The sequence below is a fragment of the Cibotium barometz genome, chromosome 27, assembly GCF_041138505.1.
Source record: "Cibotium barometz isolate CiBa-2024 chromosome 27, ASM4113850v1, whole genome shotgun sequence".
NCBI classification, from domain to species: domain Eukaryota; kingdom Viridiplantae; phylum Streptophyta; class Polypodiopsida; order Cyatheales; family Cibotiaceae; genus Cibotium; species Cibotium barometz.
In genome coordinates, this window is record NC_141072.1 from 44908541 (window position 1) to 44921620 (window position 13080).

A 13080-nucleotide genomic window follows, 5' to 3' on the forward strand; every position below is an offset into this window, starting at 1 on the left:
CCTCACTTATCAAGACTTTATGAACAACTTCTTGTCATATAGCATTGCTCGTGCTAGTGAGACTCAATAATGGGATCACCTTCAAGAATGTAAGTATACACTCAATGTCCACCTCTTATCATGTATCTCACATATGTGTTTAATGCACGTTTGGAAAGGCCCCCATTATGAGAAGAAGCCATTAGTGCACGTGTCTTTGGTGGGGACCCCGACTTAGACGCCGATGGGGTCGCTATTGTGATTATTGGTGGTGGTTAGAAGTTGGTCATGGATTCAAGAGATGCTGGCCAAGGGTCTAGGGGGGGCAGGAGTCCCTACTCACCGATGGTATGGGTTCATTATTAATGAGAGCGGTGGTCTCGATTGGCCGTGTTTCGAGGGCAGTGACCATGCCACATAACCACCCATGTTATATGCGCACCTACCACACCACATGCAACAGTATATATGGATATAGTTATCACAAGCTATGGCATTTGGATGAGAAGAGACAAGTTCAAGGTTACTTATGGAGCATATAAAACACTCTCCTCCTACACTCATGCACTCATGGAAGCTATACCATATGGAATTGAGATGAAAAAACTTGGTGTTGCAGGTGCTCATCAAGTGATGTTTTGATGCAACAACCTCTTATAACATTTGAAGAAGTTATAATATGCATCTTGATTTATTGTGATTAAACATTATCTTTGGTTTAAGTAATAAGACACCAATTACATAGTCAATTTAGCAAGAGGGTCACAGAGCTTCAGTGGAGGTGTTGCGTTCAATCCTTGTTCTCACTACAACTAGGTGCATCATTGAATAAAGTGGTATATGTTCACCTTGCCCCCCCAACGGTTTTTTTGGGTAACAATCCTGATTTTTTTCAGTTTACTTGTAGGCTTCCTGTACCATTTAATCATGCTTTGCTTCATGCTTTGATTCAATGAACTTAGTCAATGCTATAAATTTGTGAAATTGGCGTGTGAATAATATTCATTCGATAGACATGCACTTGCATGATGTGCTAATGGATTGCTTATAAATCTATATAGTGATTTGTAAGATATTTTAAAGGTAAAATGGTTAGCAGTTAAAGCTATAAATCTTAGTGGCTTAGCTTTCAAGCAACACATTTTTTTGGGTGGCCCAAAAACAATGGTGGGATTAATTGTCATCACCACTTGCATGATCAACTACCTCAAAGGAGTCCTATGTATTTCATTTTTATTATTTTTGTATTTATTGATAAAATTTATGACCACCTCAAAAGATCCTAGTAAGTATAGCACCTAAGTGCACCCTTATGAATATGCAAGATATTGTGAATTTTAGTATACAAACCAACATACAATCACTAGGATATGGAGACAAATGATCTGTTTATTATCTTTAGGTTTTACATATAGGTATATTCAAAATCCTAAAAACATAAATTTTTAGGATTTTGAATTGTATGCTCAAGATGGTGCTATAACCTTGAGCACATAAAAATGTGCCATAGTTAATGTAGTTTTGGGGGTAGGGAAGTGGAATTCTCACTTTGTTATAACCTTGAATAAAAAACTTTTTGCCACCCACCACCTATTATGAGAAAATTATGTCAATTCTATGATTTTCATTCTCTTAAAGATTAGACTGTGTTCTTTTCTTTACAAATTATTCACCTATATGCAAATGGGTTTCCTTCATGTGAATGCAATTTATTGATTTCTCAAAAAAAGTCTAAGACTCTACCTTTGCAAGCATTAAACTTGTTTCAATGGAAAACAATTTAAATGTTTTTTAGGATCCTATTATGGCTTATTGTTTAGGTTTCTATTATGACTTGTTTTAGCATAAGTCCGTTTGACACAACATGTGCTACATTTGTTTCATACTTTGCTCATTCATTTGTGTGTGTGCATGTTTGTATGCTCAATCATGAGAGAGAGAGAAAGAGAGCAATATTAGTGTCTATAGAAGGCCAAAATGAAATATGAGACCCAATACATAATTGAAATACCATGTCAGTCTTGATTTGAATCCATGATCCAAAAAAGAAAAAACATGCATAAACATCATACTATGAACTTGTAAATGTGCAATGTTAAGCCTCGAGTATGATCATCTTCACTAAATATTATGTAATATTTTTTGGGGGGTTTTGTCTTGAGTTTATGTTTGGGAAGAAAATTTTCAACGAGTGCTCTACCTTCGTGATAGGCTACCCACTTGAGAGAGAGAGAGAGAGAGAGAGAGAGAGAGAGAGTACTTTATAAACATAAATGTGTAATCAATAAAGCAGTGGTGTCAAGTAGTGAACATCCTTGAGTGGCTTGTTGTAAGTGAAATGAACAAGCTATGGTATCACATGATCTTGGCACAAAAGTAGGAGGGAAAGGATGAAGATTTTTTTTTTTTTTTTTTTTGGGGGGGGGGGGGGGGGGTGTTAATTGGAAGGCTATGACAATGCTGAGCATCTAGTAGAAGAGGCTCACATCGAAGGAGAGGGTGAAGAAGGTGGATCCAACGACCTTGGTGGTGTTGAGGGAGGCGAAGCCACGTGCCATGTGGAAATCTCCGCTTCCGGAAACCACTGCGAGCTGACGACGCTTATGCTGCAAGATGAGTTCTGCGCCTGCGAAGGTCAAGCTGCCCGTGTGCTCTGGAGTGTCCAGGAATGCAGTGAAGGACCAGAAAGCACTAAGGTTCTTCTTGCCTGTGTACACGTAGAGGCCTTGAGCAAACCCTACCTGCTCGGATGTCACAGCAGACCCCCTTGTTAAGGGATCATCAAACACCACCAAATCTCCAAAATGCCTGCTGTCTGGCACTAGGGCCTCCACCTTCGCATGAGGGCCTGCTACTAATGTCGCTGTATCAGCTTCGCTTCTTTCGCTAAATAGAGTGTCATGTATGTAGAACTGGACAGAGCTAGGTTGGGATGCACAACCTCCATAGTGCACCAGAAACGTTGGGATTACAGGGAAACACATCAACATAGCAAGGATTACTTGTCTGTTGTGGACCTCCTTTCCCATAGCTATAGACTAGTATTGCTTGGGTATAAAAAGCCTACTACCTTCGAAAAATTCACTTCCCACCACCATGAAGTGTTAGCTACCTATATATATATTTGGCACACTCACCCCACACGCGTGAAATTTGAGAAGGCACACGTGTGCAAGGATGCTCACTTCTAAGTACCCAACCCATGTGTCATCCAACAAAAAAATACTTTCCCAAACTTACTTAAGTTTGATTTTTTTTTGAAAATCCTCTTTTCTCCCTTTCCAAATAGAGAGGGAGTAAGCTGTGTTTAATAAAGAGTAGATGAAAGGCCAATTTAAACTTGGCCCCATTAGAGCGTTTGTTAAATGGAACTTCCTCGACTTAACTTACCCCGCTATGTCATGCTAATGTAAACTGCTCTCAGTAGAAATACGACAAGTAGAAGGGCATTCAATGCAAATATTGAGTATGTGTAGGTCCCATCAGTCAGTAGTCAGAAATACATACTTTTCTAACAATGAAAAAAAAGGACAACCTTTGAAGTTTAATCTCAACCAATTTTTATTGAAAAATTTGTATAGTTTAATCGGTTTATAACTAAAATTTTAAAATTTTGAATCTTTAAATTCAAGGCTAGACAAAATTACAATTGGTTTTTCTCAATTTGAGTCGTATAAATTACACTAAAGGATGGTTTTTTTTACAGTGGGTCCCATGTCCAAGTTAACTTGGCTGAGCACGTTCATTTGTATCCTAAGTATTTTCATGACGTTAGTCATTATTATTAGGTATTTGTATTTGAAAATCATTTTTTCCCATTTTAAGGTTCTTATTCAAATATTCTTTGAAAGATATATATGCTTGTTGGAGACTTAAAATATTTTAATTGTTGTGGTGTTGGGGAAATGTGTGCGTCATCTTTACTTAGAGAGGAAATGCGTATGTTTATTTATTTATTTATTTTTTAAGATTTCCTCAGCACTTTCGGGGCCTGTAACCTCCTTATGAGAGATTTTATTATTATTATTATTATTATGAGATGAATATTATTATTGCGGAGTTCTCACCGACTTCCGTGGCAACATTTACCGCTGTATGTACTATGTACTATTATTATGAGATGAATATTATTATTGCGGAGTTCTCACCGACTTCCGTGGCAACATTTACTGCAGCGCGTTGAAACGATGTGTATGCATTATGTACTATGATAAGGGGAAAATAAATAAAATTGCATCCGTGAACGGTGGAGTGTGACTGCCGTTTGGCCGTCACATTCGGTGGACCATATCCACTGCTGCCACAAAGTCATGTCCACCGAGAGGGTTCGGGAATTTATTTAATTGTAATTTTGAACTAGCTTTTTTTAATACTTAAATCTAAATAGAACTAAATTCTTTTTCCTTCAATTTGAGGTGGTTTTTTTTTTAGAAATTGAACAAGTTCTAGGTTAAGCCAAACCTATCTTTTCCGTGTTCCCACAAACAAACAAACATTTTTCTCACAGCACATCCTCTACCACTTCCATCTTCAAAACATTTTGTTGCTTTTTGGTCCCTGTAATTTGCAGACTTTTTTAGTTGAATAGGTTATCTCTCTTGTTGCTAGGTCACAAATGACTCCTCAATCTTTACAACTATATTTAAAATATTAAAAAATTTTACCTTAAAATCATGGAGACAAAAAAAACCTGGAATCCCACCAGGCTTGATTTTTGCCTATCAAAAATATTCTTTTGAAAATTAGATATAACATTGTTCTTAGTGTTTTTTTATATGCACTACATGTTAAAAATGGGTAAAATGGCCAGCAAAAATCAACCTTAAACCCCATTATCGTTATTTAGAAACTTGGTAATCGGTACTCTTACAAAGATATTTGTGAGAACCTGTTGGTTTTGCAATAAGTGCATCTCCAAGTCACCTTAAACAAAGGGTGAATGGAAAAAATTGTGTGCATGTACACATACATGTGTGTGTGTGTGTGTGTGTGAGAGAGAGAGAGAGAGAGAGAGAGAAGTTTATATTAACATCTACGGAAGGCAAAAATGACCCATGAGACTAATACATGACTACATGAGTGTGTGTGTGCATGTGTGCGTACATGTGCACATGTATTTGTGTGTGTGTGTGTGTGTGTGTGTGTGTGTGTTTAGCGCCATAAAAATCACATGTGTCCTCATGGGATCTAGTGTAGTGTGCCATATACCTTGCCAAATCACATGAATATTAAGTGCTCTTAGTTGATATAAAGGCCAACACTACTCCACACACTATGTGTGCAATGCAATAGGCCATGATACTAATCAATGTCATTATCCTATAATGACAAATGTTAACTACCCCCAAAATCACATGAATATTACGTGCCTCAATTGAGCCAAAGGCCAACATTACTCCACACACTATGTGCACAATGGGGTAGCCATGATAGTTTAATCAATGTCATTATCCTCGTATAATAAATGTTCCACCCTAGACCTCCCCTTGCTTTATCACATGACTAATCACATTAGCAAACCTAGCTTAGTGCAAAGAATAACACTTAAAGGGGAGCATATACATAAACTTGTGGTGCCCTTACCTTCGCTTACCTCTACTTATCCTACCATCATAACCTCTAGCACTAATAAGAGACACTCGAATTAGTGAAGTGCTGATTGTAGCCCCTTGTATAGACAACAAGGGGTATAAGGTTGAGATTGAAACAAATCCTGCTTACATAGAGGAACTGCTAAAATCCTTTCCTAGCCACTACCGATATCAAAGAGGAATTTTGATTTTGATTTTACAAGTAGGGATATAGTCCCTGAGGGTGGGATACCAATTTAGTAGCACATAGAGCACCATTGCAATGTGTCAATCCCCACATAGTCTTGTAGTAGTGCCTCATTTGAAAACTTAAACGGAAACCCGAATGACTTTAACCCCTTCAAGGGTTTTCATATGAGATTAAAATGTGAGGCCACATGAGCATACTGCAAAAAATTCATAAAAGTGTTTATTCAAGAACACATACCCCATCTAGGACCCCCACTACATAGCCATGTAGTAGTGTGTAGTTTGAAAACTTAAACGAAAACCCCAATGACTTTAACCTCAAGTTAAGGGTTATTAGACATGAGCATATTGTAGAAATTTCATCAAGGTGTTTATTCAAGAACGTAGACCCCATCTGGGGTTTAAATATCCCTACATCTTGTGATAATTTTAACATGCTTCAAAATCCTAGAAGCAAAGATTTTTACAATTTGAAAATGTGTGCTTAAGGTGATGTTATTACTTTGAGCACATTTGTTTTTCAAGGTTATAACATAGTGACAACCCACTTCCCTACTCCCAAGTACATCAACTATGGAACATAAGAAATAAACTTCATGGTCATCACCTACTATGAGAAATTTGATTCAATGCTATGCTTGAGTTTCATTCTCTTATAAATTGGACTTTCTTCGTTTGTTCACAAATTATTCACCTTTATGCAATTGATTTCCCTTCATGTGAACACATTTTAGTAAACTCTCATAAAATAATTGTGTCTAAGAATCTACCTTTTAAACTCAAATAACACATTCCATCGTTTCAATGAAAAATAGTTCAAATATGTTCTGGATCCTACCATGACTTGCTTTAGCATAACGTCTTGCCACCACAACATGTGTTACATTTGTTTGATAATTTGCTTGAGAGAGAAAGCATGGAATTGTATAATGAGAGAGAAAGAAAGCATGGAATTGTATAATGAGAGAGAAAGAAAGCATGGAATGAATGTGAGTGTGTGTGTGTGTGTGTGTGTGCCCGAGAGAGAAAGCATGGAATTGTATAATGAAGAACCTCTTTCTCTATTTGACTCTGTGTGTGTGCATGCGCACGCGCACGCGCGCGTGTGTGTGTGTGTGCATGCGTGCAAAAGAGAGAGAGAGAGAGAGAGAGAGAGAGAGAGAGAATGGAAATGCATAATGAAAAACCCTCTTTCTCTATTCCAATATGGCAACTATGATGAAAACAGTGGTGTCCTTCTTATGAACATAGTGAATGTCCTTTGAGTAGCTGGTTGTAGAACACTCAAGTGAAATGAATAAGCCATGGGATCACAATATTATGAGGGTCATATTATCTTTGATGATTGATACAAACACACGATGAATCAGTCTCTAAAGGTTGTCAATAGTAGAGGCTCACATGGAAGGAGAGGGTGAAGAAGGTGGATCCAAGGAAAGGCGAAGCCACGTGCCATGTGGGAATCTCCGCTTCCGGAAACCACTGCGAGCTGACGACGCGCTGCAAGATGAGTTCTGCGCCTGCGAAGGTCAAGTTGCCCGTGTGCTCTGGAGTGTCCAGGAATGCAGTGAAGGACCAGAAAGCACTAAGGTATAAACGTAGAGGCCTTGAGCGAAGCCCACATGCTCGGACGTGACAGCAGGCCCCCGTGTTAACGGATCATCGAACACCACCAAATCTCCAAAATGCAGGTTGTCTTGCCCTAGGGCTTCCACCTTTGCATGAGGGGCAGCTACCAATGTAGCTGTATCAGCTCTGCTTTTCCCGCTAAATAGAGTGTCATCATGCATGTAGAATTGAACAGAGCCAGGTTGGGATACACAACCTGCAGATCATGAGTGCACAAGAAGAAACGCTAGGATCATAAGCGAACGCATCATCATGGCATCTGGATTAAGCGCCTGTTGTGCACTAGTATTTGATTTCATATGCAAAGAGCCTTCACCATGTAGTATGCTGCCGTAGCTAGCTACCTTCATTTATACGCGCGCACATGCTTGAATCTCGCCAATCATGATGGTCAAGCGACTCTCAAACAATATTAAACGGCATAACTACTTTATTCCAACTTCCCAACTTCTATTTGAGTGCCCCGACCACCGAAGAAGAGGGCCATGTTAGTGGGTCACCAAAAGTTCCAACTAATTGTAGATATATAGTGGTCAGTGCTCGGAAAAAAAAAAGTATTTCTACAAAAAAAAAGTAGAAAACCCTCAATCTAAAATTTTGAAGATTATCACTAGAGAAATTTTTAAAAATTAAAAGGTTTTACTACTACGACCCTTGAAAATTTGAAGGTATTCATACCTTCAACTCAAATTTCAAAAGCTAATTTTCAAAATCTGAAGTTTGATTTATAGTAAACCCGGGTTTTTTTCGAGCACTGATAGTCGTGATAGAATGCTTGGGCGACTTTGCTTGTTGTTTCATGTGTATATTTATAATGCTTGGGCAAATGTGCTTGTTGTTGGCATGTGTATATTTATAATGCTTTCACGTGTATATTGCAAACATACTAGCTCTATTCGGGTGAGGGCCCAATTAATTAATTAGTCCCGACCGCGTCAAGGTTTAAATTAATCAAAAGCTATGGTTTATTTGATCGTCATCTTGTCGGACTCGCAACAAGCAAGAAAAAAAATGTATAAAAAAATATATTTACATCTCGCATTCCTCTTCCTCTCTCTCGCTCTACGTCTCTATATACGGTGCGCTCTCTCTTTGTGGGGCTCTCTCTCTCTCTCTCTCTCTCTCTCTCTCTCTCTCTCTCTCTCTCTCTCTCTGGGGCTTTGCCCAGATTGAATACGAGGCAACGCTGGGCTTTTAAACCCTTGATCGAATACTCCAGAAAGTTGGCCCTCGGGAAGAATCAAGATACTTCAATTTTTTTTAAATTATCCTAAGGTCTAATCCTTCTCTTCTTCCATGTCTAAGGTTACCTCCCTTCTACCAACTAATTAATTAATAGCAAAGAAATATTTTGGTCCCATATTTAAAATGAACCAATGTTGAGGGACACAGAGAGATCTGTGAGTACATTAGCGTGTTTGTTGGAGCATGATATGACTAGCCTTTATAATGTTGGTTTGGTCTCTAATCAAATTATTTTTGGAATTCACATAAGTTTTGTTAATCGAACCCATATTTTATGATGCTAAGAGATCAACAGTGTTGCTACGAAGAGAGTGAAAATAGACCATACATAAGGTATAGCAGGGAAGTGGTATATGTCTCCCCTTCAATTTATAATCATAGGGCTTGGGTATGCGCTCTATTTAGTGGAGCACATTAAGTGGTGAAAATGAAGGATTGTTATAGAGATGTCTATCATATGAAACAATACTTATGTGATGGGCATGCGCTTGCTTCAAAATCATTCACCAAGGTCTTGCCAAGTCCAATTCAATGCTACGGGTAGTATGATTTTTGTTGTTTTCTTGCACAATTGTTCTTAGGTTTTGGTAACATGAATGTGTGGAAATCTTTGATTCATAGAAACAAACTTGAATATCATTTATTGTAGTTTCTCTGTTTGTGGCTATATGTGTTTTGGCTATCTCCTTGTTGGCTAGTAGTCTTACAAGGCTTTCTTTAAATGCAATGGGGTGTTTTGGGAGGGCCGATTGAGAGTTGAAAATGAGGGTCTGCTACTTCCCTCCCTTTATTTTGACAATCCTTATGGTGAGATGAAGCTTCATTGTTATAGACTTGTTGAGGATGGACGTGGGTGATAGTTTAATTCTCTCTACGTTCCTTCTTTTCTCTTGTGACCTGCTTATTCGCACCTTGGCTAGTTACCTCAAGATTAGAGAAAATAAAACTCTTAGCTATGGTAGAGTGTATGAGCTCCTTTCCATTTAATTGTTTCTTAGTTTTGTGTATGATGTTTGATAAAGTGGTGGTGAGAAAGGAGCACAATAGCTAGTATCCCTTTTGCTTATATTGACATCATAATTTCTTTGGTTCTTCACTGAGCCAATGTTGCATAGCCAAGGTCTTCTTATAATAGATATATCAGAGGGGAGGATAAGACAAGCAGTCTAGCGAGACAAGGAAGTGATCAAGGAGTTGGGGCTAGGTAACAATTGTTTCTGTGTGAGGCATAATGCATGTCGAGCCTACCGATAGTAGTAGAGAAGATCAATAGAGTAGATTGTATAAAGGCCTCGACCTCCACCAGCCTAACCGAATATAAACTTTTAGTGCTTAAGCTCTTCCGAGGCCAAGCCAAGTTAAGTGATGACTTGCACTAGCAATCGTGTGGTGTAGCACCATTGAGGATGTCCTCCCCCCCCCCCCACACACACACACACAAGTACCAAGATATTGCTACTTGATGCTTGTAAATTGTCAACAGTTCACAAAGATCTGTTGTTATTGATGTGGAGCCTTCTTTGATACGGCTACTTCGATATAGCTTGCAAAGCTACTTTTGTAGAATCACATAAAGGTTTTGACACATACATAGAAAAGTGACTACATCCATTAGTGTAGTTGTTGAGACAAATGCTAGTTGATGCGTGCCCTTCATAGAGAGCCCAATATTATTACAATGTGGATTTGTGCAAAGATGTGAAGCTCATGCATCCATAACCTTGAACAAATACACGTGAGTATTTGGTGGTGGGCTACTCTTTTTTTCCCTCCTTGATCAACGGATGTTTGTTGTTGTGGCATAAACGTGTGCGCTTGAAATTGTTCCTCTTCTTCTTTGACAACTCGTATTTAACATTACATGGTTATGTCCAACAACGATTGCCACTACATTAAAATTCTTTTATGAGATGTATAGCTACTTGCTTTGGTCCCTCATTGCTTATGTGTTAGAGATGGATTTATTATCAATTTAATAGCATGTCTAAATATTGCTATAAATTAATGTAGGCACGACATAGACGCATATGTTCTAGTTGGAAAATACATATTATAAGTAATCATCCTTTAAATTCCATCCCAATTAAAATATCCATAAAAGCAACTCATGATGTGGCTCGCCTCAAGCATAGTGCTTTATAGTGTTCCACTAGGCCCCACTGAGACTGCTCCCTCTAACTCTGAAGTGAAGACCAGCCTCACTCAATCTTGATAAGCATATGGTGGATTTAGTGTTGAAAAAGCACTCGAGATTAAAATAAAAGGTTAAAAAAGAATATTATTTATTTATGAGCTAAAAAAGGATGCTATATGGTAAATTACGATGTCAAGCTTTAAAATAATGCTTTTATGTTGCCGAAGGGATGACCCTTCATTTTTTATAATGACAAAATCTAAATTGAATGTTAAAAATATATATAAAAATATAACATCAATAAAAATTTTCATATGCAAGATAGACTTTTGAGATCTTTCTAAAGTTGTCCATTAGCATAAACATAGAGCAAACTTTTTATCTCCCTTCTTTGAAACAACCCATTCAAGTTTCAAAAATAAATACAATCCGTGTGAACCTCCTTTCAAGGTTATTTTGTGAAGGAAAAAAACTAACTTTGCCCAATGGTAATAAAGAAAAGAAGAACGTATTTTCAATTAAAATAAAAAATCTTTGATGATGGGAGAGTGGCTTTCACTCAGTGTTTGGGGGGTAAACATACACATTTTCTCTTGTAATTTTACTCAATGAAATTGAAAAGAGAAAAGAATAAAATTATCAGCATGCTTTGAATGTAACATGTTTTCTTTTACATGGCCAATCATATAAAAGGTTTGTATTAGTATGGAGTACATGTGTGCATAACTTTGGTTACTTTTCATTATACATGTGTGCACATGTTTGGTTACTTTTCCTCTTACAACATAACTTACTTTGGTTACTTTTTTTCTCTTCCTACATAACTTACTTCAAAAGTACACTTAATAGGGCATGTGTCCACATGCCCTATTAAGTGCACATCTTTGATTACTTTTTCCTCTTATTACTAGTATCTTTCAACACAACTTAATAGGGTGTGTGCACATTCCCTAATAAGTGCACATCTTTGGTTACTTTTTCCTTTTACTAGTATCTCTTAACACAACTTACTTCAAAGTACACTTAATAAGGCATGCACACTCAATAGCACAATATACATTTAGATTGTCTCCTCTCACTAAACATCTTGATCTCTATACTTATTAAAGATAAATAGATACAAAATATGATCAAAAAAGGAAAGTTGTTTATTTCTAAATGTCTAGACATTTTCATTAAATACCAATGGAACATATAGAGTATGGTTTATTAGATTGAATAATTATAACCTACGTTTCCATTGTTAGTATTGAGAGAAAACATTGGTGTATATCATAAGATCAAGGGATGTCTTGACTAAATTAAACTGATCTAACCAACCTGAAGTCACATGGTCAGATCAAGAAGAGACTTGCACTTGGTCCATGGAATCACTGCTTTTTTCCTTATTTTCGAGGCACAGCCGATGATCCCTTCCCACAGAACAAGGTCTTCTCAGGATTTAAACTGATTAACATAACTAATCGTATCTAGTTATTTCCCAAGAATCCTCCGATCCAGCCTATTCGGCCCCCCATGGGTTAGCCAACCACGCAATCACTGAACTGGTGGGATTCCTTTATAAAGATTTGATTGGGTTTTGCCCGGGTACCAAGGAAAAGAGTTCCCAGGCCCCCTAGCCGACGATTCATACAAAAATTAAATAGGCACACCACATACACACCCAATATTTAATTGCCATTTATAACAGATTCGACTGGCTTTAAGACAATCCTTGAATAAAATCATAATATTTTCGATCATCATTTTCCAAAATTCCAAGTCCATTGTATTACAAAAATGCATCATCTGAACTCTCCGTTGAAGACCAGTTGGCCAACCAACGAGATCCAGTATCAAATTTTTATTCCAAGTCCATTGAATAAAATCATAATATTTCCAATCATCATTTTCCAAAGTGGCCTCCCTCTCCTATAAATAAACCCTCATTCTTTTGTATTATTATCTGTGAATTAAACTATGCCATTACTCTAAACTAAGCTTAATTTCTATTATCCTCTAAAAACCTCTACAAAATTGAAGAGATTGGAGCTTCTCTCTCTCTTCAATCTTCCTTGGTGACTCCTACGACATACCAAACCAATTGATTGGTTGGGGGCCTCTACAGTGACTAAAGAATCAAGCATTTTAGGAGGTAAAGAGTGGATTATGGTCTTTTTTTATAATTTCTAAATGTTTCTTTCTTCTCAACCCCTCTCAAGCTTGAGAAACTTTAATTTGAATGGCTTTTGAATATTATTAAAATGTTTTAATGTATTGTAATAAAGAAACACATAAATTTCCATTTATGCTTAATTTTTAATGGTTTTTAAG

General features: G+C 37.4%; 1 protein-coding gene across 1 annotated transcript; it reads right to left on the minus strand.

Moving 5' to 3' along the window:
• Nucleotides 1-2411: 2411 nt before the first annotated feature.
• Nucleotides 2412-3037, minus strand: LOC147623433 (disease resistance response protein 206-like). The gene has a single exon (XM_086821872.1). It carries the CDS (start codon nt 3006-3008, stop codon nt 2448-2450), a length of 561 nt encoding a protein of 186 aa, XP_086677998.1. The 5' UTR covers nt 3009-3037; the 3' UTR covers nt 2412-2447.
• Between the last annotated feature and the right edge of the window lie 10043 nt (nt 3038-13080).

What these genes read in the sequence shown, in the direction of transcription:
- LOC147623433 (XM_086821872.1), bottom strand. Translation starts at nt 3,008, where the DNA reads ATGGGAAAGGAGGTCCACAACAGACAAGTAATCCTTGCTATGTTGATG.